The 25,584-nt window shown below is 49.9% G+C and overlaps 1 protein-coding gene across 5 annotated transcripts in view; it reads left to right on the forward strand.

Moving 5' to 3' along the window:
- The window catches only part of Pde9a (phosphodiesterase 9A), a 90,205-nt gene extending 68,118 nt beyond the window's left edge, over window positions 1-22,087 (forward strand). For 2 of the 5 annotated variants that reach the window (XM_017317319.2, XM_006523821.3), the window contains 11 exons: window positions 832-906; window positions 4,853-4,939; window positions 5,679-5,783; window positions 5,957-6,039; window positions 7,349-7,505; window positions 12,133-12,246; window positions 15,572-15,676; window positions 16,459-16,587; window positions 17,537-17,632; window positions 18,936-19,057; window positions 21,703-21,937. In XM_017317319.2, coding sequence (XP_017172808.1) covers window positions 832-906; window positions 4,853-4,939; window positions 5,679-5,783; window positions 5,957-6,039; window positions 7,349-7,505; window positions 12,133-12,246; window positions 15,572-15,676; window positions 16,459-16,587; window positions 17,537-17,632; window positions 18,936-19,037 — 1,053 coding nt within the window. In that variant the 3' untranslated portion in view covers window positions 19,038-19,057; window positions 21,703-21,937. Of the gene's footprint in view, window positions 1-831; window positions 907-4,852; window positions 4,940-5,678; window positions 5,784-5,956; window positions 6,040-7,348; window positions 7,506-12,132; window positions 12,247-15,571; window positions 15,677-16,458; window positions 16,588-17,536; window positions 17,633-18,935; window positions 19,058-21,702 lie in introns of all 5 variants that reach the window. The other 3 variants (NM_008804.4, NM_001163748.1, XR_001782057.2) reach the window with 3 other exon arrangements.
- Window positions 22,088-25,584: the final 3,497 nt, after the last annotated feature.

The following is a 25,584-nucleotide window of genomic DNA, read 5'->3' on the forward strand; positions in this document are numbered from 1 at the left end:
ACTATCAACCTTAGTTCTGACAGTTCACCCGAAACCTTAGTGCCCGGCGGAGCCGACCTCGGGCCAAGGCCTTCTTCAGCCAGTGTGTGACTTAGCTCATGGCTGATTCCAGGGGTGGTTCCCGGCAAGACAAACCTAACTTTTACTGTTGAGATCTGATTGACAGCTGAGAGCTCATCATCTTCTTGGAATCTGAGTTTTGATGAACGTAGTCATGAAATTGCTATCGTGACAAATATAGGAAATATTTCTTTTATTTATGTATGCTGCTGTTCCTCCTCCTGCCCCCTCCCATCACAGAGCTCCCTATCCCCCCATCCTCCCTCCCCTTCTTCTCTAAGAGGGTACTTCCCCCCACCCCACCCCCAATATCCCACAACCCTGGCACATCAAATCTCTGCCAGATTAGGTACATCCTCTCCCACTGAGGCCAGACAAAGCAGCCCTGTTGGGGAATGGATACCACAGTCAGGCTACTGCTTTAATGACAGTCTCCCCCCCCCCCCCCCCGCCACACCCACATCGTTGAGCAAACTACATGAAGACTGAACTGCACTTTGTTATGTGTGTGCCAGAGGCCCCATTCTAGCCTGTGCATTCTCTTTGGTTAATGGCTCAGTCTCTGAGAGCTCCCAGGGGTCCAGGTTAGTTGATTCTGTTGGTTTTCCTGTAGGGTTTATAAGGAATATTTCTATCTCTCATACATCCCTAAGAAGCCCCTTGTAGCCCAGGACACTACAGATGGGAGTCCACTGACAGTCTCCAGAGTAAGGCAAGCTTGAGTCTATACACAGTGTCAGACTTCTGACATACCACTCCCGTCCTTTCCAGTACCTGCTCTCCCCAGAGACCATCGAAGCCCTACGGAAGCCCACCTTTGATGTCTGGCTTTGGGAACCCAACGAGGTAGGTGAGGGACATCCAAGTTCCCTGGTCACTGGGAACAGCTGCTCAGGATTGCATGAATGGGAACTGAGCCCAGGCTAGCCCTCCTGTGCATTTCTCCTGTCTTTTTTTTTTAAGTTATAACCCCCTGAATTCAAATCTATAGATTTTAATTTAAATGGACATTTGATAGGCTCAGGGGGATACAGGAGACAGAGCCTAAGGAAAGAGGCTTTCCCAAGGGAAACAAACATGGGCTCCCAGGCTACTGCTGCTGGAGCATGTCCAGCTGTCCCAGGCCCCAGGCTGCTGCTGCTGCTGCTGGAGCATGCCCCGCTGACCCAGGCCACACCTGGGCTGCTCCCGGAGCATGCCCCGCTGACCCAGGCCCCGGGCTGGGTGCACCCACATCTGTAGGAGGTGTGGGAAGATGGAGGCATGCAGGAGCATAGCAGTTGCTTAGAACACCTATTTCCTGTAGAAAGGGGCCTCCAGAGGAGACATGGGAAGAGTCGCCAGCAGAGCCCTCCCCACCCCCGCCCCCCGGGCAGCTGGACACAAGATAGCGGAGATATGAGGTTTGCAGAGAAAGGAGTCATTTGTGACAGGAAACTGTTTCTTTAACATTTCTCATTCACTAGGAAGTACCAACATGGAGGCTAAAAGAATATGTTGCTCTTTATGGTCAGCTCGCCAAAACCTAAGGACTCTTCCCAGATTTTCTAAAGCACGGACATATAAAAATAGGCAAAAATGTTCCCTGCTGCCTTTGACAAGATCAGTCACAGCCAATGGGACTCTGTGCCTCTCGATAAGAGGATGCCCAAATTTCCCGAATAGATTTCTTCTTCCAACATGTTGCTTGCCCGGCGTAAGAAGGCCTTTAACTGGGGCATGTTAGCCAGAAAAGCAGAGAACAGGCTGGTGAGATGCTCAGTGGCTAAAAGAACCTGCTGTGCACAGTGAGGACCAGGGTTTGAATCTGTTACTCCCATGTAGACATCAGGTGGGTATGGCTGTTGCCTGTAATTTCAGCGGGAGGGAGGCTGAGTCGGCCTGAGCATTTTGATTAGCTTAGTCTTATCAGTGAGCTCTGGGTTTGGTTGATAGATCCTGCCTCAGTCTATGAGGCAGAGAGCAATAAAGAAAGATACTATATGAACCTCTCATTCAGGAGCACAGGAGTGCACACACACACACACACACACTCCCTACAAGTACACGCTCAACAACAAGACAGAAAAGCAGAACCCAGCCCAGCTTACTTAGAACTTCCTGGGAAGCACAGCCATCAGCAAGCCACCAGAAATTAAGCTGCCAAGGGGTCTGCCCTCCAGCTCTGAGGGCTGGGGCTGGAATGTAGAAATCAAAAGTTCAGGCAGCATCTTAGTTGTGCAGTCCTCCTAGGACAGCGTGGGGTCACACGGCCCTGAGCACAGATACAGGAGACCAAGATAGAGCAGGTGGCCAGCCCTGCTTCTGGCACATCCTTGAGGAAGGTCCCAGTACATAGTCATTGACCTTAACCGGCCAAAGTCACCCATGAGAATGACTGCATAGAAATCAGTGCTTGAGTTTTCTTCTGCCACCACTACCTGCTCCGTGGGACCTCCAAGCCCTGTGCTACCCGAGGTGGAAGGTGACGGTTGTCCCCGAGGCTATGACAGAGCTTGATTCCTCTGCCCTCGCTTTGGAGACTGTACTCATAGCTGCTCTCTGCCGGGCAGGCGAGTGGGCGTGGTGAGTGCCTTTCACAGCTTGACCCAGCTGTGAGACGTCTTCCACCACCCATAGCTTTGGCTAGGGAGGCTAACAGGATGCTTCTGGCGGTTTCTCACTACCATCACGTGGTAAGCCAGAAATGCCTCTGGCAGATCCAAGTGTGGGCAGCAGTGATGTGTAACTGGAGATTCGCTGAGGAGCTGGGCAGCTGCCCAGCCCTGAGATGTCAAGGAACATCGGGGCCCTGTTGGGGCTCACCTGTCTTTCCTGGTGGGTGTCATGCCACATCGATTCACATCTCTACCCAGTATTCTAGCCCTTCTCAACTGAAACCCAGGATATGATCTCATGTTATTCTGCTGCCTCTGATCCATGGGACTCCATCCCAAGGCTGCACACAATAAGGTTGCTGCTCTGTCACACTGAAGGGCCACCCACTGGCATTTCATAAGTCCTCTCTGTCTTATTCAGTACTCATGGCCACATCCGGGAACCACCTGGCTGACTGGCTCAGCTGGGGTTGAGGAATGTCAAGGAAACAGACCGTCACTACTGCTCCGAAGCTACTGCATCCATCACAGAGTGGCGGCAGATGGTTTAGTCTGGCAGCTCTCTGTATCTTGCAACTCTGATTTCATAGCAGATGCTTCATCTCTCCAGGGTGGCTCAGAACACTGTCTGGGCCTCTGAGCCCAAGGGTCCTGAGGGCTGACATCCAGGATGGTGCAGGGCCGGGAAGTTCTGGACAGAAGCTGCCTACAGCCTGAGAACCAGCCATCCTCAAGCCAAGATCAGAACATCTGTCACTCTGTAGGAAGGCCCTTCTGGGACCTTCAGCTTCAAAGTCGTTGGTTCTCAAGGAAGATGAATGTGCAGCTACCTCTGTGACAGTCTAAAGTCCCCCTGCTTAGTTGCCCTGCTCGCCCTACTAGGTCTGAATAAGAGGTTGTTTTCTGTTTTCCAAATGAACTCTTCACCTGACAGAACTGAAATATTGTAGCCACACAGCTTCACCTTATCTATGGCATGCCCAGCCCATACACATTACATAACAAGCCCTTTGGCTTCAGCTGCGGCAAACCACCAGAGACTGGGCGACTTCAACAACGCCAGTGTCTCATTGTCTCACTGCCCTGGAGCCGGAAATCCAAGGTCAAGGTATCCTGGGCTGGTCTTTCCTGAATTCTCTCTCATCTTAGCATCTTCTCTCAGTCACCTCTATGTGTCTGTGTTCTGATCTGTCCCTATGGAGTCATGGTCAGATCAAATTGGGACTCCCCCTCTCTTGATGGCCACATTTATCTTAGCTGCCTCTGTCAAAACCTATCCCTAATATGGTCACATTGGAGGGTCACAGTGGGGCCTCAATATATTATGTCCATGGGACACAGTTCAATGTCCAGATGCAGGGGAAATAGGCCAGGCTAGAGCACTAACAACTACTGCCCTGTGCAGGTACTGGGACACTGGTACCCAGGACCAGGCAAGCACTGATATGTGGCCTCTACGGAAGTGCTCTCTGCTGGGGTCATGCCACGTGCCCACAGGGCTGGCTCACTCAGCTCTGTACTGTAGATCTGAATCGCTGAGACCTTCTCCCCAGAGCAAAGCAGCTCTCGCCAGGCTCTCTCGGTTACAAATTCCTTGCTGGCTTAGTTCATGTCAAAACTCTGGGAGATGTCTACAGAGACCTGCAAAATGACTGGTGGCATTAAATACAGTGTCTGTTTCGCCCCCCACCAAGTGTCCACAGACAACCAAATTCCTGGAAATGAGATTTGTTCAGACAAGCAGTTCACCCTTCAGATCAAGAAGACATCAGAAAGCATCTCCAGTCCCAATAAGAGGAGCAAACTTCAGCTCATCAAAGCCCTTTCCATCTAGCCTTGAGCACCCAAGGTGGATGGAGGATGTCAACTGGTAGATGGAGGATGGCCTCCTCCTGACCCTTAGTCCTCTGCTCAAATTATACATCCTCTGAAGTAGTGTCAGCATACACAGAGTTGCTATCTTGCCTGGAATACTCATGGGCTTCTGAACTTATCACTTCACTCCCAGGAGACCTACAGGCTGTCACAGACCCACAGTCCATCTGGGTGATCCTAAAATTTGATTCTCTCATCCACGGCTGAAACTCACCTTCCCAGGTCACCCTGGTGGCACTATCCAGGACAGTACATGGGAACGAGGGGAAACTGGTATACCTCCTCCTTCTGACCCCTGACCCCTGGTCCTGTTCTCACAGATGCTGAGCTGTTTAGAACATATGTACCACGACCTTGGTCTGGTCAGGGACTTCAGCATCAACCCAATCACGCTCCGCAGGTGGCTGGTAAGTAGGACCTGTCCCTTCCTCCCTATCACGCTGGAGTGAACTGCCCTGCATGCCCTGGTGGCGGTGGGCTTCCGTAGAGTGGGTGTTGGTATCAAGGAAGTCCTATGAGGTCATTTGTCCCATCTGTTTCCCCCCCCCCCATGTCCCTCAGAGGAGCAAGGAAACAGTACAACCGTCAGAAAGAGACCCACAAGATAGCGCACGAAAGCAGGGGTGTGTGGAGTTGCAAGTGTCATGTGTGTCTGGGCATGTGCCTGGGAGGATGCATATGATTGTGAGGGTGTATATCTCTGCGGTGGTGTGGGTGTGAGAGTGTGTCTCTGGGAGTTTGCGAGAGCGTATTTGTCTGGGGTTATGCATTGTGTGCATGGTGAGATGGGTGTATGGAGGACTTCATAGCAGATCTTTCTCTAAGCCATGGAATGTTACTTCTAACCAAGAACTGAAATCCTGTTCATTATCCCATAGGCCCGGGGTCCTAGACATTCTGATGAAATGCTCCCTGATTCACTCCCAACTTCCTACGCCAGTGTGGCTCAGCAGACACCTGGGGGATGCCCTAGTCACTGTCCCAGATGGTAGAGTAGTAGTAGATTGCAGGGCTCCTGGACCACGCTGTCCCGTGTTGGTGAACTTGGGAGTTCCCAAGGCCTTGGGCTTGAGCATGCAAAACCCCGGGAGCCTTAGAGGAGCAGGGGACACCAAGCTCAGGGGACTCACCCTTTCCTCCCCACAGCTCTGTGTGCATGACAACTACAGGAACAACCCCTTCCACAACTTCCGGCACTGCTTCTGTGTGACACAGATGATGTACAGTATGGTCTGGCTCTGTGGCCTCCAGGTGGGTCCTGACAGCCCCTACCCTCTGTCCCTAACCCTGCTGTGTACCCAGGTCCTCCTCTCCCCCAGCCCAGGGGGGACCGTGTCCTCCCCTGTCACTGCAGCCCAGTCTGTCGCCCACCCCTCCTGCCCTCCCATGAGGAGGACAGACCGCTTGACTCTCACCTGATCCAGGAGAAGTTTTCCCAGATGGACATCTTGGTCCTGATGACTGCAGCCATCTGCCATGACCTGGACCACCCAGGGTACAACAATACGTACGTTTGGGATTTCTTTCTCGGTTCTCCTTTGAAAAGTGTCCCTTCTCTCAGGGGAAGTTCGGCTTGTCCCTTGAGCAGCTCTCTGACAGAGCTGCCAACCTAGCCCCCCCCCCAACTCCCATCCCTCATTCCTGCAGGATGCAGTTCCCAGCTTTTGGACTTTGTCCAGGGCCCTAGGCCTCCCCCGGAATGGAACCTCCAAGACCACCAAACCCTACAGGCAGCCACAGTCCCTTTGTGTCAGCCCAGGCTCTGGAGGTGCAGGGCAGCAGCAGCCTGTCCCCTCCCCGAGGTGGAGACAGCAGGTCTCCTTACTATTTTCTGCCAGGAGGCTTCTTCCTCAGGCTGCTTCCAAAGGCAAGGGCAGAGGGGGCTGGGGGTGGGGCAGGGTGATTAATACATTGGGACAGAGCAGAAGGAATTTGCATGTAATGAGGCCAAGAGGATGGGCCCAGATCTAGGACACTAACTAAGCCCTTCCTGTCTGCATTGGGTAGAATGCTACCACATGTGACCGACAGACCACCGTCATGGTGTGAGCTTGCATTCAGTGACACGTAGGGTTGTTTGTTTGTTTGTTTGTTTGTTTTTTCCCTAATGAATCTTTGTGGTCCTGCATCATCATCATCAGATGCACCTGAGGCTACTGCCACCATTTGTCAGGACAGTGTGGGTCCTCAAAAGCTGGTCGGGACAGGATAGATGCCAACTGTGGCTGTGAGTGCTCCTTAAGAGCTGTCCCAAGAACGTATCTGTTATTACCATTCTACCTATTCAGTGGTCGGCACAGCTGCCAACAAGAGGCTGGCAAAAAGTTCTTCATTTAGCATTAACCCCGCCCCTCAAAACTCAGCCCTTAGAATGGCACAGTGGGGTGCTCCTGTAGCCTCAGCTCTTGGGAGAGAAGCAAAAAGATGCCAGGTTCCAGGCCAGCCTGTGCTACTGAATGAGATTCTGTTTTATATGTATATTTAGATGGACAGATGACAGACACTAAGAGAATAAACCTGTTTCTTCTTTCCAAAATCCTGCCTTTCCCTATACTGACAAACCTGGCAGTTTTTAGAACCCTGATACCTTCAAGACGTCACTCAGGGAGAGAGTTAAGGTCTCAGGTTAGACCTAAAGGCACAGGATATCTAGTTATAGTCAGGTGCAGCAGAAGGAAGTTCCTGGTGTGCGCAGATGGTACCCGGTCACTGGTCCTAAGTGCGCCCCTCCAGCCTCTGTAGCCACCACGCACACCATGACATGCCAAAGCCAGTGTTCATGCGTCTGAGCCTCCCGCTCTCTCCACGTACCCTAGATACCAGATCAATGCCCGCACGGAACTCGCTGTGCGCTACAACGACATCTCACCGCTGGAGAACCACCACTGCGCCATTGCCTTCCAGATCCTGGCAAGACCTGAGTGCAACATCTTCGCCAGTGTGCCACCCGAGGGCTTCAGGCAGATCAGGCAGGTATGTGGGGCCAGAGCTTCATGGGCTCAGAGCAGAGCTCCACTCTTCAGAGGTTTGGTGACAGCAGTGCCCATCAGGGTTGCCCACTCTTCCACCAGGGCCCAGAGTGGTCCCCAAGAAGATGGGCTTTGCCATATATCCCTGATGTCACTTGCATGTCACAGCTATTATTATTACAACCTTAATGGGCTCCCTTTAAGGTGACTCCTATGTCCCTGCAGTCAGGGAAGAAGCTGAGAATAGAAAGGGAAATATCTGGCCCAAGGCTACAGTATGCTTTCTGGACTGGCACCTATGTAACATGCAACCTGGTAGAGCTGGTATCTGCCATGTAGCTTCAGCTACTGCTACCCACTGGACCTGGTCATTCATCTCCCCCATGACCTATACTAGCAGATTATCCTGCCTAGTCACCCCTGCCCTGAGACAAACACTTCTAGTAGCTTAAAACATCGCCATCCCCATGCAGAAGTCCCATGTGAACCATAACTGAGCCACTGGTGTCATTTACAGGGGATGGAGGGACCCAGAGTGATTCCTGTCATCTCAGTGGTAGCTGACCCCCAGAACCTATGAATGAGCCCTTATTTGGGGGTAAGGGGGATGTCTTGGCATACTGTACTTGGATAACTTGTCTTAGTTAAGGTTTTACTGCTGGTGGGAACAGGCACCATGACCAAGGCAAGTCTTATAAGGACAACACTTAATTGTGGCTGGCTTACAGGTTCAGAGGTTCAGTCCATTATCATCAAGGAGGGGAACATGGCAGCATCCAGGCAGGCATGGTGTAGGAGGAGCTAAGAATTCTGTATCTTCATCTGAAGGGCTGCTGGCAGGATACTGGCTTCCAGGCAGCTGGGATGAGGGTCTTAAAGCCCACACCCACAGTGACACACCTACTCCAACAGGGCCACGCCTTCTAATAGTGCCACTCCCTGAGTCAAACATATGCAAACCATCACACATACCTACTTCAGTTGGATCTCCTGGTGGGACTGTGGCTCTAAACCAATGGCAAGTGTCCTTATAAAGGACAGAGCAGAGCAGAGACATGAACATAGTAAAAGGCCATGGGACAATAGAGGCAGATACCAGTATAGACAGAGCCAGGTCATGGGTTGCCACAAGTTATAATGGGCGGGAAGGAGGCTTCTCTCAACCCTTGGGAAGAATGGGAACATGTCAGCACCTTCATCCTGGCCTTCCAGACCCCAGAACTACAAGAAACTATATCCCATACCTGGTAATACTCAGCAAGACCATCCAGGCTGTGCCCATAGGGAGCATCTCCAGGCCCTCTGGGAATCATCTGTTGCCATCCCTTTGAGTCTCAGCTGGCTGGCTTCCATCCCGACACAGCTGAACTGATGCAGGGGAGATGTTCATTCGTCTCCAGGGGAACCTACAATCTTGGCTCTGTCAAAGAGCAGCCCGCCTCATAAAACATTACTTCGTTATTTGTCCATTCCCTGTGAGGTTCCAAGCCAACTGTTGTGCTTATGACAGTCAATATTGAACTCCTGATTCCCAGTCCAGCCCCCTCCACTCTCTCCTCTATGTGTAGGCTTCCGCCCTTTCTTTCATGTTTGCCTACAGATGGAGGCACCCTATCAGTGTGTGCCACAGGTTGTTATGATGACTATAACCAGCCTTTTCTGAAGTGGCTAAAGGGCAATGTGAGGAAGGGTAATGGCCACACACACCAGTGCCACCCAGTGACTGCCCAGGGGCCTGATGGGGTCAGACCAGTGCCACCCAGTGACTGCCCAGGGGCCTCATGGGGTCAGACCAGTGCCACCCAGTGACTGCCCAGGGGCCTGATGGGGTCAGACCAGTGCCACCCAGTGACTGCCCAGGGGCCTGATGGGGTCAGACCAGTGCCACCCAGTGACTGCCCAGGGCCTCATGGGGCATCCCTTAGTGTGCAGCTTTCCCTGCAAGGTACATCAGGCAGCATCCCAAGAGGAGATGGAGAGTCATCTAATTGGGTGAGGAGACAATAAATTCCTAGAAACAGGATCTTCTTCATGCTGGCCACCATGGGGATAGCAAGGCTTGGCCTACTTCAGAAGTTTATGAGTTTTAAAATAAGACTTTGTCTCAAAAAAATCATTTATCCACATTTTAAAAACATTTTACCACAGAATAGGGAGATGGGTCAATAAGTAAAGCACTTGCCTCACAGTCGGACAACCTGAGTTCAGACCCCCCAGAATTCACAACAAAGCTAGATGCAGCAGTACTAGCATCTATAATCACATAGTTACAGGGAGTACCAGCATCTTGAAGTGCACAGCTACAGGGAGACAAGAGGCAGAGATAAGAGAATCACCTGATGCTCACAGGCAAAGTAGCCTGGTGTACACTACAACAAACAACAGTGGTAGGCAAGGGCCAACAGCCACAGTTGTCCCCCAGCCTCCACATGAACTAATTACAGCACATGTGCACCCACACTTACCCACACAAAATAGTTTTGTCAGTGAAGATTTTGAGGGATAACTAAATGTCCTATTAATATTAGTCTTTACAGAAAAAAGTTCATAATTCAAAATGCAAAGTGATGTCACACACAAAAAATACACATTTGAGATTCTTCATATTGACTGTTCAACATTAGCATTTGAGGCTGGTGGTCTTGTTTTCCTGGAAGAGTGAAGCTCTACACCTGGCATGAAGATGTTATGTAAATGTTTGTGGGATGGGTGAATGGCTGGATAGATGGATGGTTGGATAGATAGATGATGGATGGATATGGATAGATAGATGGGTGGATGATGGATGGATGGATAGATGTAGGATGGATGGATGGATGGATGGATGGATGGATAGAGAATGAGTGGAGAATGGATGGATGAGTGAGTGGGTGGATAGACAGGATGGATGGATAGATGGATGGATGGATAGATGGATACACAAGATAGATGGATGGATAGAGGATGGTTAGAGGATGGATGGATAGATGGATGGATAAACAGAGGATGAACAGATAGATGGATGGGTGGATAGATGGGCAGAAGATGGATGGATGGATGGATAGACAGGTTAGATGGATGATGGGTGAATAAAGGATAGATGAACAGATAGATGGATGATGGATAGATAGAGGATGGACGTATAGAGGTTAGATAGATAGAGGATCGAAGATGAATGGATGCTGGAAGGGTGCTAGATGGATGGATGGATGGATGGATGGATGAATGGATAGAAGATGGATGGAGGATGGATGGATAGATAGACTGAGGATAGATAGATGGATAGAGGATGGATGATGGATGGATAGATGATGGATGGATAGATAGATGGAAGATGAATGGATGGTGGATGGGTCGGTGGGTGATGGATGGATGGATGAAGAATGGATAGATGAGGATGGATGGTTGGTGGTGGATGGATAGATAGATGAAGAAATGGATAGATGATAAATGGATGGATGGTTGATGGATGGATAGATATATGGAAGATGGATGGGGCAAATAGATGATGGGCGGGTGGAAAGATGGATGAATAATAGATGGATAGATGGATAGGACAGTAGATGATGGGTGGGTGGTGGCAAATGGATGGTAAATGGGTGGATGGATGGCTTGGTGGTAGATGGGCAGGTGGATGAAGAGATAGATGGAAGAGTTGAATGCAGATGGATGAGTGGAGGAGCATGCAGCAGATGCTTGGGTGATTGATGGAAGGAAGGATGGGTGGGTGACTGGGTGGCAGATGGTTGGATGATGGATGGATGAGTTGGAGGGTGGGTGGGTGGCAGATGGTTAGACGGTGAATGGATGATGGATGGAAGGAAAGATGGGCGGACATATAGACAAGCAGAATACCGTAGATTCACCGAAAGCTAGGTAGGCAGGAGAAATGAAAGTTATAGTTTCAAATTATGCTACTTTTCCTAAGCCAGTATTTAGTTAACAAAGAAACTGCCTTAGTCTAGTTTCAGCTGCTATAAAATTGCACAGACTGGGAAATGTAAAAAGAGAAGAGGTTTGTGTTCACCCACAGTTCTGAGGTTGGAATGTCTAGGAGCTTGGTATCCACACCTGCTCTGTTTCTGGTGAGGGATGTGGACAGACAGACAGTCAAGACAAGAGTGAGAATTCACTCTGTGGATTTAACCCAGTGCTGGGTGGGTTGGGGAAGACTATGAATGCTTCGTGAGGGTTAAACCCCTACACTCCCTAAGTATCCCACCTTGTAATACAGCCACCGCAGGGACCAGATTTCAACGTGAGTTTAGGAGGGCATCAACCATGTTCAAACCACAGCACGGCTATAGCCTCAAGGCCATTTACAAACTTCAGAGTGGGAATGTTATCAGGTATGTTCTGACTTAGAAAACCTATACATAGTCACATATAAATGAGGCACTGGGAAAACCATCTTGGAAACCCCATTACTAAAACCCATCAGTGAGCTCTGAACAGGGCTAATTGCAGACTTGGTGACAAAATCTAGGAGACTTCTAGCCTTGGCTAAAATCTGTTTGGTTTCACAAGTGAGCATTGATGACTCATCTGTCGGCCTGTGATCTGCAGCTTGTAGACGTGGGGGCAATGGTTGCACCGAGCAGAGTGTGAGGTTCTGGTATGTGTGACACCGTGTCCTCTTTCTCACTGTCCAGGGGATGATCACATTGATCCTGGCTACCGACATGGCAAGGCATGCTGAAATTATGGATTCTTTCAAAGAAAAGATGGAGAATTTTGACTACAGCAACGAGGAGCACCTGACCCTGGTAGGTTGTGTCTTTAGAAAGCTGAACTCGGGTGAGAAACCCCAAGAGCCCAGTGTCTTACCTAGCCATGGAGTATTGGAGGGACTGGATTACAGTATCACAACCCTTCCCAGGCCAGCAGTAGGCAAGGCTACCTCCTGGAGAGTATTCTGTGACTCAAGTACCGCCTCTTTCCTTAAGGAGATGACCTGAGTGTGTCCAGTGTCTGTCCCTCTCAAAAGACCAAAATGCAAACCCAGTATGTGTTCATCCCTGTAATCCACAGCACTGGAAAATTAATTAATTTCCAAGTGAGTAAGACTCGTTAACAAAATAAATAACAACTAATATCCCATTATTCAGAGATTACGTTAATTGTTTTGTGCTTTATTTCAGAGACATGTACCAAAGTCTCTTTTAAGCCATTTAATTTCTTTAAAACTAGTATCATAGTGCTGGAGAGCTGACTCAACAGTTAAGAACTCTTGATGCTCTTGCAGGGGATCTGGGTTCAGTTCCCAACACTCAAATGTCAGCTCACAACCATGTTTAATTCCAGATCTGGGGGGAGTAGGGTGGGGGTGTCTGGTGCCCTCTTCTGGCCTCTTCAGGCATTGCACACGCATACATACATACATACATACATGCAGGCAGAGCATTCATGCACATAAAGTAAATGTGTTTAAAGCAAATACCACCACTTTGCCCGTCTTGAGGCAAACTGATTGACAGTAGGTGAGAGTTCCTTTCGTAGGTAAGGCTTAATTTGTGGCTTCCATCCCATGACTCTGAGCCTTTGTGGAGCCACTACTCCAAAAATGCTGAATCCCATTAAACAGACAGGGATACAGAGAAGGAAGGGCCCTCGTGACTAATATCTAAACAGTGGGAGGATGTGTCTTCCCCAAGCTGGGGCCTTCAAGAGCACCCCCTTTCCAAGGAAAGAAGAGAGGTACAGTTGTCTTCTTGTCCATAGAGGATACCTCTCAAGATCCCAGTGAGTGCCTGAAGCCATGGGAAGGCCAAACCCTGTGTATAGCATGCTTTTTCTTATTCATACATCCAGGCACAGAAGAGCCTAACACCAAGCTAAGGCAGAGTAACAAGAGGACCACATAGTAAATAATAGGCAGTTGACATGTCAAAATGGACCAAGGACAGAGGGAAGACCCCCATCCTGGGTAGGGTGGAGGGAATGAAATCTTTCTATGTTGCTCAGAGGAGGTTAAAACAGATGGGCTCTTTATTTCTGGAATTTTCTATTTAATATATTTTTGGGTAACTAAAAGCATAGAAGGCAAAAGCAGAGACAAAAGGGGGCGCTATTGTACAGCCATGTTGGATCCGTGGTAAGATCTGCTAAGGAAAGAGCCAAGAATGAAGGATGATGGTAAGGAGCTAAAGGAAGCAAGGTGGCTGCACCCTGCGTACCTTACTTCTGTCTGTGACAGCTTCAGGACTTTGTGACATGCAAAAGGTCAAGGACGCTGCCCATTGTGCAGGTGGCTAGATAGGATGATAACCCAGACCAAAGCATGCACACCTTTAGGCTCTGCCCACCCACCCACTGATGAGGAAGTGCAAGAGGAATACCACCCCCCATCCCCCCACCCCCGCCCAGAGCTCCACTTCTCCCCTGCGACAAGATCAGACTGGATGGACTTGCAGGGTCCCCAAAGGCTCAGGGAGAGACTAAGAAAGGTCTGGGAGAAAGAGTTCAAAGTCTACGCCTCTGCCAGAGGCTCCTGGGCCAATGAAGTGGAAGTGCCCAGAACACAGCCTGAAGACATAGCAACTGCCTGACCCAGCCACTACCGAGGCCACAATGTCTAGTCTGGGGCAGTTCCCCCATGAGGCCAGCCAGACCAAGCTTGTAACTGCCTCTAGATTGGAGCCAGTTCCAATACAGAGTGGCAAAGAAGGATGGATGCCCAGGAACCCAAAATGGGGCTGCACAGCAAATATCTATAAGTCCTTCAAGGCCCAGGCAGAGTGAAAGAATTAATCCACCCTGCTATGCTGACACAAGGTTGTGTGCATAATCAGGCCATGTTCCCTCTCCTACATGGGACTGTCAACAAAGCAAGTAGACCCTGGATCCGTAGCCTACAGTTATATGCCTCAGACAGATGTTCCTGCCTGTTCACCCTCAGAGCCTGGATGATGGCCTCCACTTTCACGAAGGAAGGTCACAGTATCTTGTGATGTTTGTGCTTGCACAAGGCCAGAGCACCAGGATCCCAGCCCCCACATCCAGGCAGTTAGTTCTCTAGCTAGCTCAGGATAAAAACGTGTGCAGCAGAATCCTTTGACTGGCGTGACCCGGGCCTGATGAGCTCCAGCTAGCAGCCAGCCTCCTTCCTGGGGGGAAGGTACCTCCTCCTGGGAGACCACACCCAAGAGGTTGCTGTGGGCCCAAGACAATATTACAAGGGACATGTGCTCTGGGGTGGCTTAAAAGCTGACAGGAGTTGACCTACACAGTCACTTCCAGTCACACACTTGGTGCCATTATGGGAGATGTGTCTGCAGGACATGTAGACCCAGGCATGGAGACAAGCTGATTAGGAAGGCTCTGTGTTTGGAACAAGACAGTGTCTCCTCCATATATTTTTCTTCTGTTTTCCGCAGTCACAAAATTACTTAACTTGTCAAGGTGTTGAAGTTACTGTGTGACAGGCAAACACTGCACCACTCAGCCATGTCCCCAACCCTGTTTTTACTCGGCACTTTGGGACGAGAGTCTCGTCAAATTGTCCCTGCTGGCCCCGTAGGCAGACCTTGAATTTGCAGCTTCTTGCTTTGTTCTTGTTTTGACAACCAGACCTAGTGACCCATATAACCTGTCATCCTAGAAGCTGGAAGGCAAAAAGATAAGGAGTTCAAGGCCAGCCTTGAGTTCTAAAGGCCAGTCTGAGCTGTAGAGTGAGACCATTTCAAACACGAGAGGGCATGTGGCTCCTCCATTGCTTTGTAACATGACAGTTTATAGCTGGTATTCTAAAAGTGTGTGTCTGATGGGTCCCCATCTTTCCCTAGGAATCTGGGAAATTCAGACTGCAAGATCCTAGTGTACAGTACAGCAGCAGCAGTGGGGGGTGGGGGAAGCGGGGGAGAGACAGGTAGGGAGTGAGAGAGAGAGAGAACACAAAGAAGGAAAAGTAACCTTCAAGGTAGAAAACCTCTTGTCTTGATGGCCAATACTGCCCCCCAGTTCCCAGCCCCCACCCCTTCCCCGCCCATCCTGTTCTTTTTCCCACTTATGATGGCGGATCCAGTCAACCCACACAGTGGCGGTGGTTGTGCTGTATCTACCAACGCCCTAAATGCCAGCGTCTCCTTTCAGCTGAAGATGATTCTCATAAAATGCTGTGATATCTCCAATGAAGTCCGTCCCATGGAGGTGGCAGAACCGTGGGTGGACTGTTTACTGGAAGAATATTTTATGCAGGTAAAAGACACGGAGCCATCAGATTATGGGTGCCCCTTCCAACTCTGTGGACAGTGCTGCGCTTGAAAAAGCAGACCAGTGTGGCTGGCATATGCATGCCACACCCCAGCAGCCCCCACAACACTGTCTGTGTAGATATCTGGCAGAAATGGCGTTCTGCTTTGGCATTGTTCTGAGTAGGCATGGCAACGGCACATACCTGTAATCCCAGCAGCTGGGAGGCAAGAAGATCAGGAGTTCAAGGCCAGCCCTGATTAGGGTGTACTGTATATGTGAGACTGTAACCACCAGAAAAACCATAATGGTGGAACTGCCAGCCATGGCCACTTATAGACACTTTTGGAAGCAGACTCAAGATAAGTGGCTAAGGGTCAAGAAGTGAGACCCAAGGGGAGGGGCAGCCGCTATGGTGAATCCAAACAAGATTGTTCATATGGTAGTTATGAACGAGGATAGTGGTTAGGACGGGATGGGAGATGCAGACAAGGAGCTATTGAGCTCAGCCTTGTAAGCTGCCCTGGAATGCCCTTGAGACAGACAGACACACTCAGCCTGTGTTTAGACTTGGGCCCTACAGCTTCAACCTGCTCACCTTGGCTCATATGTAGCCTTTATGCTGCAGGCTCTGGGACCTCACCACTGAACTGCCTTTGTGTGGTCGGGAGGATCACAGCTAGACAGCTAGACAGCATGTACTGTTCTTCTAAGAACAGGACTGCTCTGTGTCCCAAAGTCCACGGGCCTTTATGCCTTCAATGTCACCGTCACTCTGTTCCCTGCAGAGTGACCGTGAGAAGTCCGAAGGCCTTCCTGTGGCCCCATTCATGGACCGAGACAAAGTGACCAAAGCAACAGCCCAAATTGGGTTCATCAAGTTTGTCCTGATCCCAATGTTTGAAACAGTGACCAAGGTGAGTGATCATGCTGCCTGGACAGCAGCAGTAAACACACATGTGCACACATGCATGCATGTGCACTTTAAGGATATGCATGGTGAGTACATGCTGTTGGTACAGCAGCAGTAAACACATGTGCACACAGGCATGCATGAACCCTCTACAGCTTCATCATCTGTTGCCATGGTGATGGTTGCCTGGCAGCCATTCTTTTCAGCTGTGTTAAATGCTCTGCCCCCCCCCCCCCCCGTGCTCTTCAAAGAGCTCCCTGTGTGTGAGTCGGGCCCTCGGTGCCCACTTTCCACTGCCCATCTCTGCCAGCTTTAAGACTCAGCCAGTTGTACCAGCTGTTGGCTCTCCTGTCCTTCCAGGCCTCACCTTAAAGGAGCGACAGGAATCGGTACCCACAACCAGATCCTAGCCTTCTATCACCCAGCCTCTGTAGCCTCCACCTTCCAGGTCCTAAGCTGCCTATGGGTCCTGTCCAGTCCCTGGCTCCCAAACACACACTCATCTTTTGCCACCCCATTGGTCCCACCTCTAACCACTGTCCATCATTCCCTGGGTATCTCAGAGCCACCCACATGGTTTCTATTTTTAAGACTACCACCAGGAATTTTATCAGATCTGTCCCCATCATAAGCCCCTCTGGGACCATACCTACTGGAAGGAGTGGGGAACAGGAGAAGATTGTAGGCTTTCTGGGGTCCTACGAAGAGTGACAGGAACCTGAGCCAGAGGCTGAGATGGGAGGTGGGTAAGGATGCACTGAGGTCTCCAGGTCTCGGAACTGGCTAGGAGACACACACTCCTTGGATTTCTCTTGAAGGCCCTGATTTGAGGCCACTGGAGAGTGATATCCCTGAGGCTCACAAGTACCCACAAGGGCCTGACAGCCCTTCTCCAGTGTTCTTCACAGCTTAACACGATGGTGGGGTCTGATCTTGAACCCTCTGCTCTCCAGCTCTTCCCCGTTGTTGAGGAGACCATGCTGCGGCCGCTCTGGGAGTCCCGAGAACACTACGAGGAGCTGAAGCAGCTGGACGATGCCATGAAGGAGGTAAAGGCAGTGCAGAGGGTGCAGGCAGGTAGGTCAGGGACTGGCAGGAAGGCAGTACAAAGGCCGGGCGCAGGAGCCAAGCCTTGGGCTGGAGAAATGGCTCATCGGTTAAGAGCACTGACTGTTCTTCCAGAGGTCCTGAGTTCAATTCCCAGCAACCCCATGGTGGCTCACACACAACTATCTGTAATGGGATCCGACGTCCTCTTCTGGCATGTCTGAGGACAGCGACAGTGTACACATACACAGACTAAAAGCAGTTTCTTCCCCAGCAGTGCTCCTCTGAGCCTGCTGGCTAATGAGAGCCAGCACACAGCCGTGTGGCCCTGGAGAACTGCCTCTGCAGTGTCTCTTAGCACCTCCATGTCCGTGTTCTCCTCCCGGCCAGGATGCCTGCTCAGTAAGGGCTGCATTGAAAAAGACAGAGGAACAAAGCAAGCGCCCAAGTCCCTGCTTTCAGAAACAGTGCACGCAGGGCCACTCAGCTACCCCTGTGGTCTGGAAGATAGAGAGGTTTTAGGGCACTATGGATGCTGAATCCCAAAAGAGGGTAGGAGCCACTACCCTCTTAACAGTTTCTTAAAAGGAATATGGCTTTTTTTGTTTAGCCCCTGTGTGAGCATCTCTTCTTCCACACACCTGGCACTAGGGATTCAGTTCATACCTCCTGCCCGATGTGGCTGCCAGATGTAGTCTTTCTCCACCCACCTGATGGTCCTACCAGGACATCCATGACCCAGAAAACTTCCCCCACTTCTTATACACTCCAGACCTCTCTTTGGCCACCGTGACCCCACCATCCAACCTGGCATGCCCCTCGGGATCTCATTTCCTATTCGGTACCCATCTACCCAGGCTCTCTAGTAATGAATGGCTCTATATCCATCTTTTCTGCCTTCTTTCCCAGGTGTGGCCTGGCGTTGGTCACATCCCCCTCAGCCACATCTGCCACACACATCCCCAGTGTGCAATGCCAGGCATGTTATGGACCTATGGTGAACTCATACAGGTTGACTGAAAGTACAGACCAGCAATCCCAATCTCCCTGGTTGGCATCTCCTGCCACAGGCACAAGGCAGCTCTGAAAATCTAAAAGGCTAAGAGCAAAACACACCAAAGGGCCACAGCAAGAGTGCATTCCAGGCCAGATTCCCACAGGAAGGCTGCAGGGGCCTCTGCTATCACAGCCATCCCATCAGCCATTGCTCTGAGAGGACCTGAGTCTGCAATCCTACATTCTGCTGCTCAGTGGGAAGGGATGCCAGGCCTCTCTAGGGACTAACTTTGACCTCTGTTCCCTTAGTTGCAGAAGAAGACAGAGAGCTTAACATCTGGGGCCCCGGAAAACACCACAGAGAAGAACAGAGATGCAAAAGACAGTGAAGGCCATTCTCCTCCAAACTGATGGACATCTCAATGTGTGCAGTAAGTAAGAGGCCACTGAAGTTCTATATGTGGGGAGGACTGGGTACATGCAATATGAGTGAGTTTATATATGTGTGTATGTGCATGTGTGTGTGTATGTGTGTGTGTGTGTGTGTGTGTGAGAGAGAGAGAGAGAGAGAGAGAGAGAGAGAGAGAGAGAGAGAGAGAGAAAGAGAGAATATGTGTGTGTGCACTTCTGCTTGTGTTTGTATATGCATTTGTGCATGTATGCATGTGTGTGTGTGTATGTGTGTCTGTGTGTGTGTGTGTGTGTGTGTGTGTGTCTGTGTGTCTGTGTGTGTGTGTGTCTGTGTGTGTGTGTGTCTGTGTGTGTGTGTGTCTGTGTGTGTGTGTGTGTCTGTGTGTGTCTGTGTGGTCCTCCACCTTCTTCTTATAAAGCACCAGAAACTGAGTCATGGGATATCCACCCTGATGCCTTTGCCTATCCTAATCGCCTCCTACAGCCTCCTTCCAAATAGTACAGTCAGGTGTTTTTACCTTTAACCTCACAGTGGAGATTGGGCATCTGCACCAGAACACTCCAGAAGCACCAGGGACACTCCAGGGACACATACAAAGTATCAATTGCCTGATACACTTAGAGGGCAAGGGCAGAGTCAAACCACAGCATGAAGTCCGCTTTCCAATAAGTGAAACTTTAATCCTGTGCATCCCAATTAGAACCTGGGCTCTGATTTGGAAGGGTTCACACTTTGGATAGAGAAAGGATTAATTATCAGGATGTGTGCCACTCTTTAGATGAAGTAGTCTGTGAAGTGCATCTGGAGTATTAAGAGCTTTTTAAAAGCATTTGTCTTCGTCACCACAAGCATGTCCCCTGACATCTGCTGACACAGTGCTCCAAACACCCATCAGCCAGCGCTTGCTCCAGCTCGTGCTCCAGCGCTCCCTAGCCTCTCACTAAGCACATGGCTGTTAGGTCTGTGAAATAAGCCTCGGGTTTCTGCATGGAGCTGGAGAAGCTGGGTTTGAAAGGGAAGCAGCAAAAATGTCAGCCTAAGACGTGCTTTTTAGTAAAGTCTTTTGAGCAGCAGCCGTGTGTGAACCCCAGAGCTGTCATCTGTAAGCCTGATGACATGTCACCATGCCGATACTGGGACTTGAGCAGTGGTGTGAACTGCTGTTCCATACTGCAGTGTCCATCCAGTGAACCTCAAAGCCAGGTCATGTTCTTGAGAAGAAACTGGCACTGACATTGTTTAATTGTGCCCACGTGGGTTGTATGGCTGACAAGCTCTTTTTTTTTTTCCAGTTTATTTTATTTGTGTGTACGTGTGTTTGCCTGCCTGAGGATGTGTGTGCTAAAGTCCATAGAGGTCAGAAGAGGGCATTGAATCCCCTGGAACTGGAGTTCCAGGTGTTTGTGGACTGCCACGTGGGTGCTGGCACCTGAACCCAAAAGCAGCCATTGTTCTTAGCTGTTACGCCATCTCCCTGCCCCGACCTCATTCTTTTATATCATATTAATTTTTTAGATTCATATACAAAGTCATGGTTTTCACCCTGGTGTCTTCAGACATGTGCACCGTTATCCCTTCTGCTCCTGCCCCTCCCCCACACCTGCTTGTCCTGGCCAGAGGGTTCTCTTTCATTCTCCAGTTAGTAGCCCCCTTTGGCTCTGTGTGTGTGGCGTGTGTGTGTGTGTGTGTGTGTGTGTGTGTGTGTGTGTGTTGCCTGTGGAGGTCAGAAGAGTGCACTGGATCACTTGGAACTAAAATTACAGTTATAATCCACCATGTGGATGCTGGGAATTAAATCTAGGTCCTCTGGAAGACCTGAACTACCTCTCCAGCCCTACTTCTGTTGAAAGAAAGAAAGAAAGAAAGAAAGAAAGAAAGAAAGAAAGAAAGAAAGAAAGAAAGAAAGAGAGAGAGAGAGAGAGAGAGAGAATAGGAAAGATTGATTGATTTAATTTGATTTTTAGATTTATTTATTTATTTTAAAGATTTATTTATTTATTATATGTAAGTACACTGTAGCTGTCTTCAGACACTCCAGAAGAGGGAGTCAGATCTTGTTACGGATGGTTGTGAGCCACCATGTGGTTGCTGGGATTTGAACTCTGGACCTTCGGAAGAGCAGTCGGGTGCTCTTACCCACTGAGCCATCTCACCAGCCCTATTTATTTATTTTATGTGAGTACACTGTAGTTGTCTTCAGACACACCAGAAGGGCATTCAGATCCCATTACAGATGGTTGTGAGCCGCCGTGTGGTTGCTGGGAATTGAACTCGGGACCTCTGGAAGAGCAGTCAGTGCTCTTAACCACTGAGCCATCCTTCCACCTCTATTTTATTTTTAAATTAACACACACATACATACATACACACGTACATACATACATGTACACACACGTGCAGGTATGTGCACATGACTGCAGGTACCCACAGAGAACAGGAGAGGGCATTGTATACCCTGGGACTGGAGTTACAGGTACTTGCTGGGGCTAGAACTTGAGTCCTCTGCAAGAGCAGTGCTGGCTCCTAGCACTCCCCAGCCCAGGTCTTTCTGCTTTCTTCTCGCATGTTTGGTATTACCATCTCAAATCCCCACTCAGTCCTGTGGCTGTGCCATCTCCCTCCAGGCCCAGCAGAGAAAAACATGCCATTTTCCTCTTTTTCCAGCAGACTGTACCAGTTAGAGCAGATGAATTGTGGCCTGTGAGTGGACAGAGCCAAGCGAGGCTTCCCAGGATCTTCCACACAAGGATGGTCACGCCCAGACGACCCCTGATGACCTGCTACAGACCATGTTTTCTAAGAACCATTTTGTTCACTGATATAAAAACAGGAATTCACGATGCTGTACAGAATTTTTATTTTTAAACTGTCTTTTAAATAATATATTCTTATACAGAAATGGGTCTGTATTTTTTTTCTTTGGGTTTTGGACTCGGGCTTCCAAGAACTCTGGTTTTCCCCTTGGATGAATCTTCATGTGGATGAACCGTGGGATGGGATGTGAGGGATCATGTAAATTCCACATTAAATGTCAGAACGGTGCCCGAGTACAGGGGTGTGCATGTGTCCTGTGTTTATGAACAGAGGGAAGATATCAGTGATGTGTACAGAAGCTGGGGAGTGCGGGGCAGTGGTGGCACACGCCTCTAATTGTAGCACTTGGGAGGCAGACGGATTTCTGAGTTCAAGGCCAGCCTGGTCTACAGAGTGAGTTCCAGGACAGCCAGGGCTACACAGAGAAACCCTGTCTCGAAAAAGAAGAAGAAAGAAGAAAGAAGAAGAGGAGGAGGAGGAGGAGGGGAGGAGGAGGAGGAGGAGGAGAAGGAGAGGAAGAGGAAGAGGAAGAGGAAGAGGAAGAAGGAGAAGGAGAAGGAGAAGGAGAAGGAGAAGGAGAAGGAGAAGGAGAAGGAGAAGGAGAAGGAGAAGGAGAAGAAGAAGAAGAAGAAAAGAGCCAGGCGTGGTGGCACACGCCTTTAATCCCAGCACTTGGGAGGCAGAGGCAGGCGAATTTCTGAGAAAGAAAGAAAGAAAGAAAGAAAGAAAGAAAGAAAGAAAGAAAGAAAGAAAGAAAGAAAGAAAGGAAGGAAGGAAGGAAGGGGAAGAGGAAGAAAGAAGAGGAGGAGGAGAAGAGGAAGAGGAAGAGGAAGAAGAAGAAGGAGAAGGAGAAGGAGAAGGAGAAGGAGAAGGAGGAGGAGAAGAAGAAGAAGAAGAAGAAGAAGAAGAAGAAGAAGAAGAAGAAGAAGAAGAAGAAGAAGAAGAAGAAGAAGAAGAAGAAAGGGAAAGAAGAAGAAAGAAGAAGCTGGGGAGCGAGGGAGGCTGAGGTACCACGTACCAGAATGGTGATGTGGCAGACAGACCCCCCCCCCCGACACACCTGGACAGTGACATCTGCTGAATGCCCACAGGGAATTGGGATTTACTCCTCAAATTCTCAGTGGGACTCTGTTCCAAAAGAAGAGATGCCCTGTCCTTCATTTTTGGAGACAGACAATGGGGACATTCCAAGTCCCATGGTGGCTGCACAGGGAGCCCTACAGGCCACAAAGTCACACACACCCTGCTTACGTGGCTCCCTTGTCCTCTCATGTACCTGGACTCTAAAATCTCAATTTACAAGAAGCATGGAGAAGCTGCTGGCCATCTCCTGAGACACAGGGCCAGCACTACTCCCCTGAGGGACCAGAGGACCCATCAGAGGGGTCACCCCATGAGAAGTTGGTCCACTGTTGGGACCCTTATATACTGGATTGGCTTTCTTTGAAGCACCTATCCCTCTGGGTGAGTTCTAGAATGTTACTTCTCGTTTTTGAATAATTCATTGGGGGTAGTGACCCTCTCTGTCTCTCTGCCTCTGTCCCTCTCTGTCTGTCTCTCTGTCTCTGTCTCTTTGTCTCCCCCTCTCTCTTTCTGTCTTTGTGGGGTATGCACACTCGTGTGTGTGTGTGTGTGTGTGTGTGTGTATTTTCCTCACCATGTTGCTGAGGCTAACCTCAAACTTTCCATGTAACCCAGGCTAGCCTTTGGCTGGCCTTTGGATTTCAAGCCCTCCACCTCAGCCTCTCAGCCTCTTACCACAGCGACTGCTCCCATCTCCTTTGACCTACTCGGTTCAGCCCTCATCTCTTCTTGGTTTTGCTTTTGTCTGTCACCTTAATCCAGAGGAACTTCAGAAGCCCTCTGTCACCCTGCAGGACAGGACAGTCACCTGCTACGCTGACCAGAAAAAGACCCTCCAGTCCCATCTGCTCTTCCCACCTTACCACCAAGGACTTCCCCCACCCGACCCTGCCCCCAGGCCTGGGATCCTGACTGACTGCAGTAGGAGATTCCTGAGCCCTCTGGGAATGAATGGGGGAGGGGAGGAAAGGGGACCAGTCTAAGTAAGTGGCCAGCTAGCAAAGTAGACTGACTAGGACTCTGCTCTGGTAGGGAGAATGCAGAAGACTGGTGGACCTGCTTCTGTCCTTAGACATTAGGACTTGGGAGTCTCCCAAGACCCCAGAGTCACACCCAGCCTGAGGTTAACAAGAGCTGTGAACATATATACTGCCCCATCCACACCAGGAGGACCAGAGACTGGAGACTTAACTGGGGTCACTCAGGAAGCCTTCGAATGCCTTCCAACCTGCCCATATCGCTTCAGTAACGTAACCTCTCTGCACAAGCAACTCTTTTTTTTTTAAAGAATCATTTATTTATTTTATATATATGAATACACTGTAGCTGTCTTCAGACACACCAGAAGAGGGCATCAGATCCCATTACAGATGGTTGTGAGCCACCATGTGGTTGCTGGAAATTGAACTCAGGACCTCTGGAAGAGCAGTCAGTGCTCTTAACCACTGGAGCCATCTCTCCAGCCCCCACAAGCAACTCTTAAACCATTCAGCTAACAAACTTACGGTGCTAGTCTTCCGCCATCACCAGACTCTAATTATGCCACCACAGAGCTCTCTGAGCCGTCCCTGCTCACTTCTCAGATAAATTAGTCTCTAGCTTGTTGGGCAGGACTCGGGCCACCCTTCCCCATAGTCTTTAGTCATACCTCTGGCTTCCCAGCATGCCTTATGAAGGAGGATGCTCCACCCCTTAATTTGCATACTGCAGATGGCGATGGGGTCTGTACCTTTTCTAAGTTTTTGTTTGTTCACTGCCCATATAGCTTTCCTCTTCAGTGAAACCAAACCTTTGTTCATTTTCCTCGTGGGACCATCTTTATCGATCACAGGGGCTCTTTATTTTCTGAACTCAGAACCTCGTGGTTATTGTTATATTTTCATAACCGACAGTCTGGGATGTTCTGGTGCCCCAGCATGGCACTAAGAGGTCATGGGTATGGAGTCCAATGACTGAGTGTAGCACCTGACGAAAGAGACACAGAATCCTGCGTGTTCTTCACCCCGGGGGAAGACAGATGCGTTTCTGGCCCTCAAGAGCCTGCTGCAGCAGACCACCCAGACACCTGGCTTCCTGCCTGGGAACTGGGAGGAAGCCTGTCTGCTGTGCTCTATCCCTGCACGGTGTATAGGGGCAATGAGCACCTGTCCAAAGGTGACACAAAATTGCTGCTTCCGACCTCTGCTGTCTTTGTGCAGCTGCAGCAGCCTCCTCTCCCCTAGAAAGTTCACTCCCAGAGTTCCAGACTCTGGGTCAAAGGTCAGTTGCATCTGTGAAGCTCCAGATAAAAAAACATTTCTGGGTGGCTTCAAGTGACTGCTCCCCTGGGCTGCTTCTGCCTCCGGCTCCCCTTCCCTCCTTCTCTTCCCCATCTCTCAGTCCCTCTCCCTCATGCCCTGCCCCCCCGGGGAATGGAACTCAGTGCTTTGTGGATAACGCAGGACACTCCCATCATCCGGCCTAGCCTGCATCTCCTCACACCATCTCCTTGCCTGGATAAAGTTCATCCTAGATGGGGGAAGGACGCTCTGTCTCCACTCTCCTCCAATACCTGATGTAAGGCCTTCCCTAACCATCTGTCTGAAAGCTTTTGATCCAGCCTCACCCCTCCTCCTGGGCCCCCCTCCCCTTCCTGGTCTTATTGTCCTT

This window comes from Mus musculus, chromosome 17 (assembly GCF_000001635.26).
Source record: "Mus musculus strain C57BL/6J chromosome 17, GRCm38.p6 C57BL/6J".
In the NCBI taxonomy this organism is placed as follows: domain Eukaryota; kingdom Metazoa; phylum Chordata; class Mammalia; order Rodentia; family Muridae; genus Mus; species Mus musculus.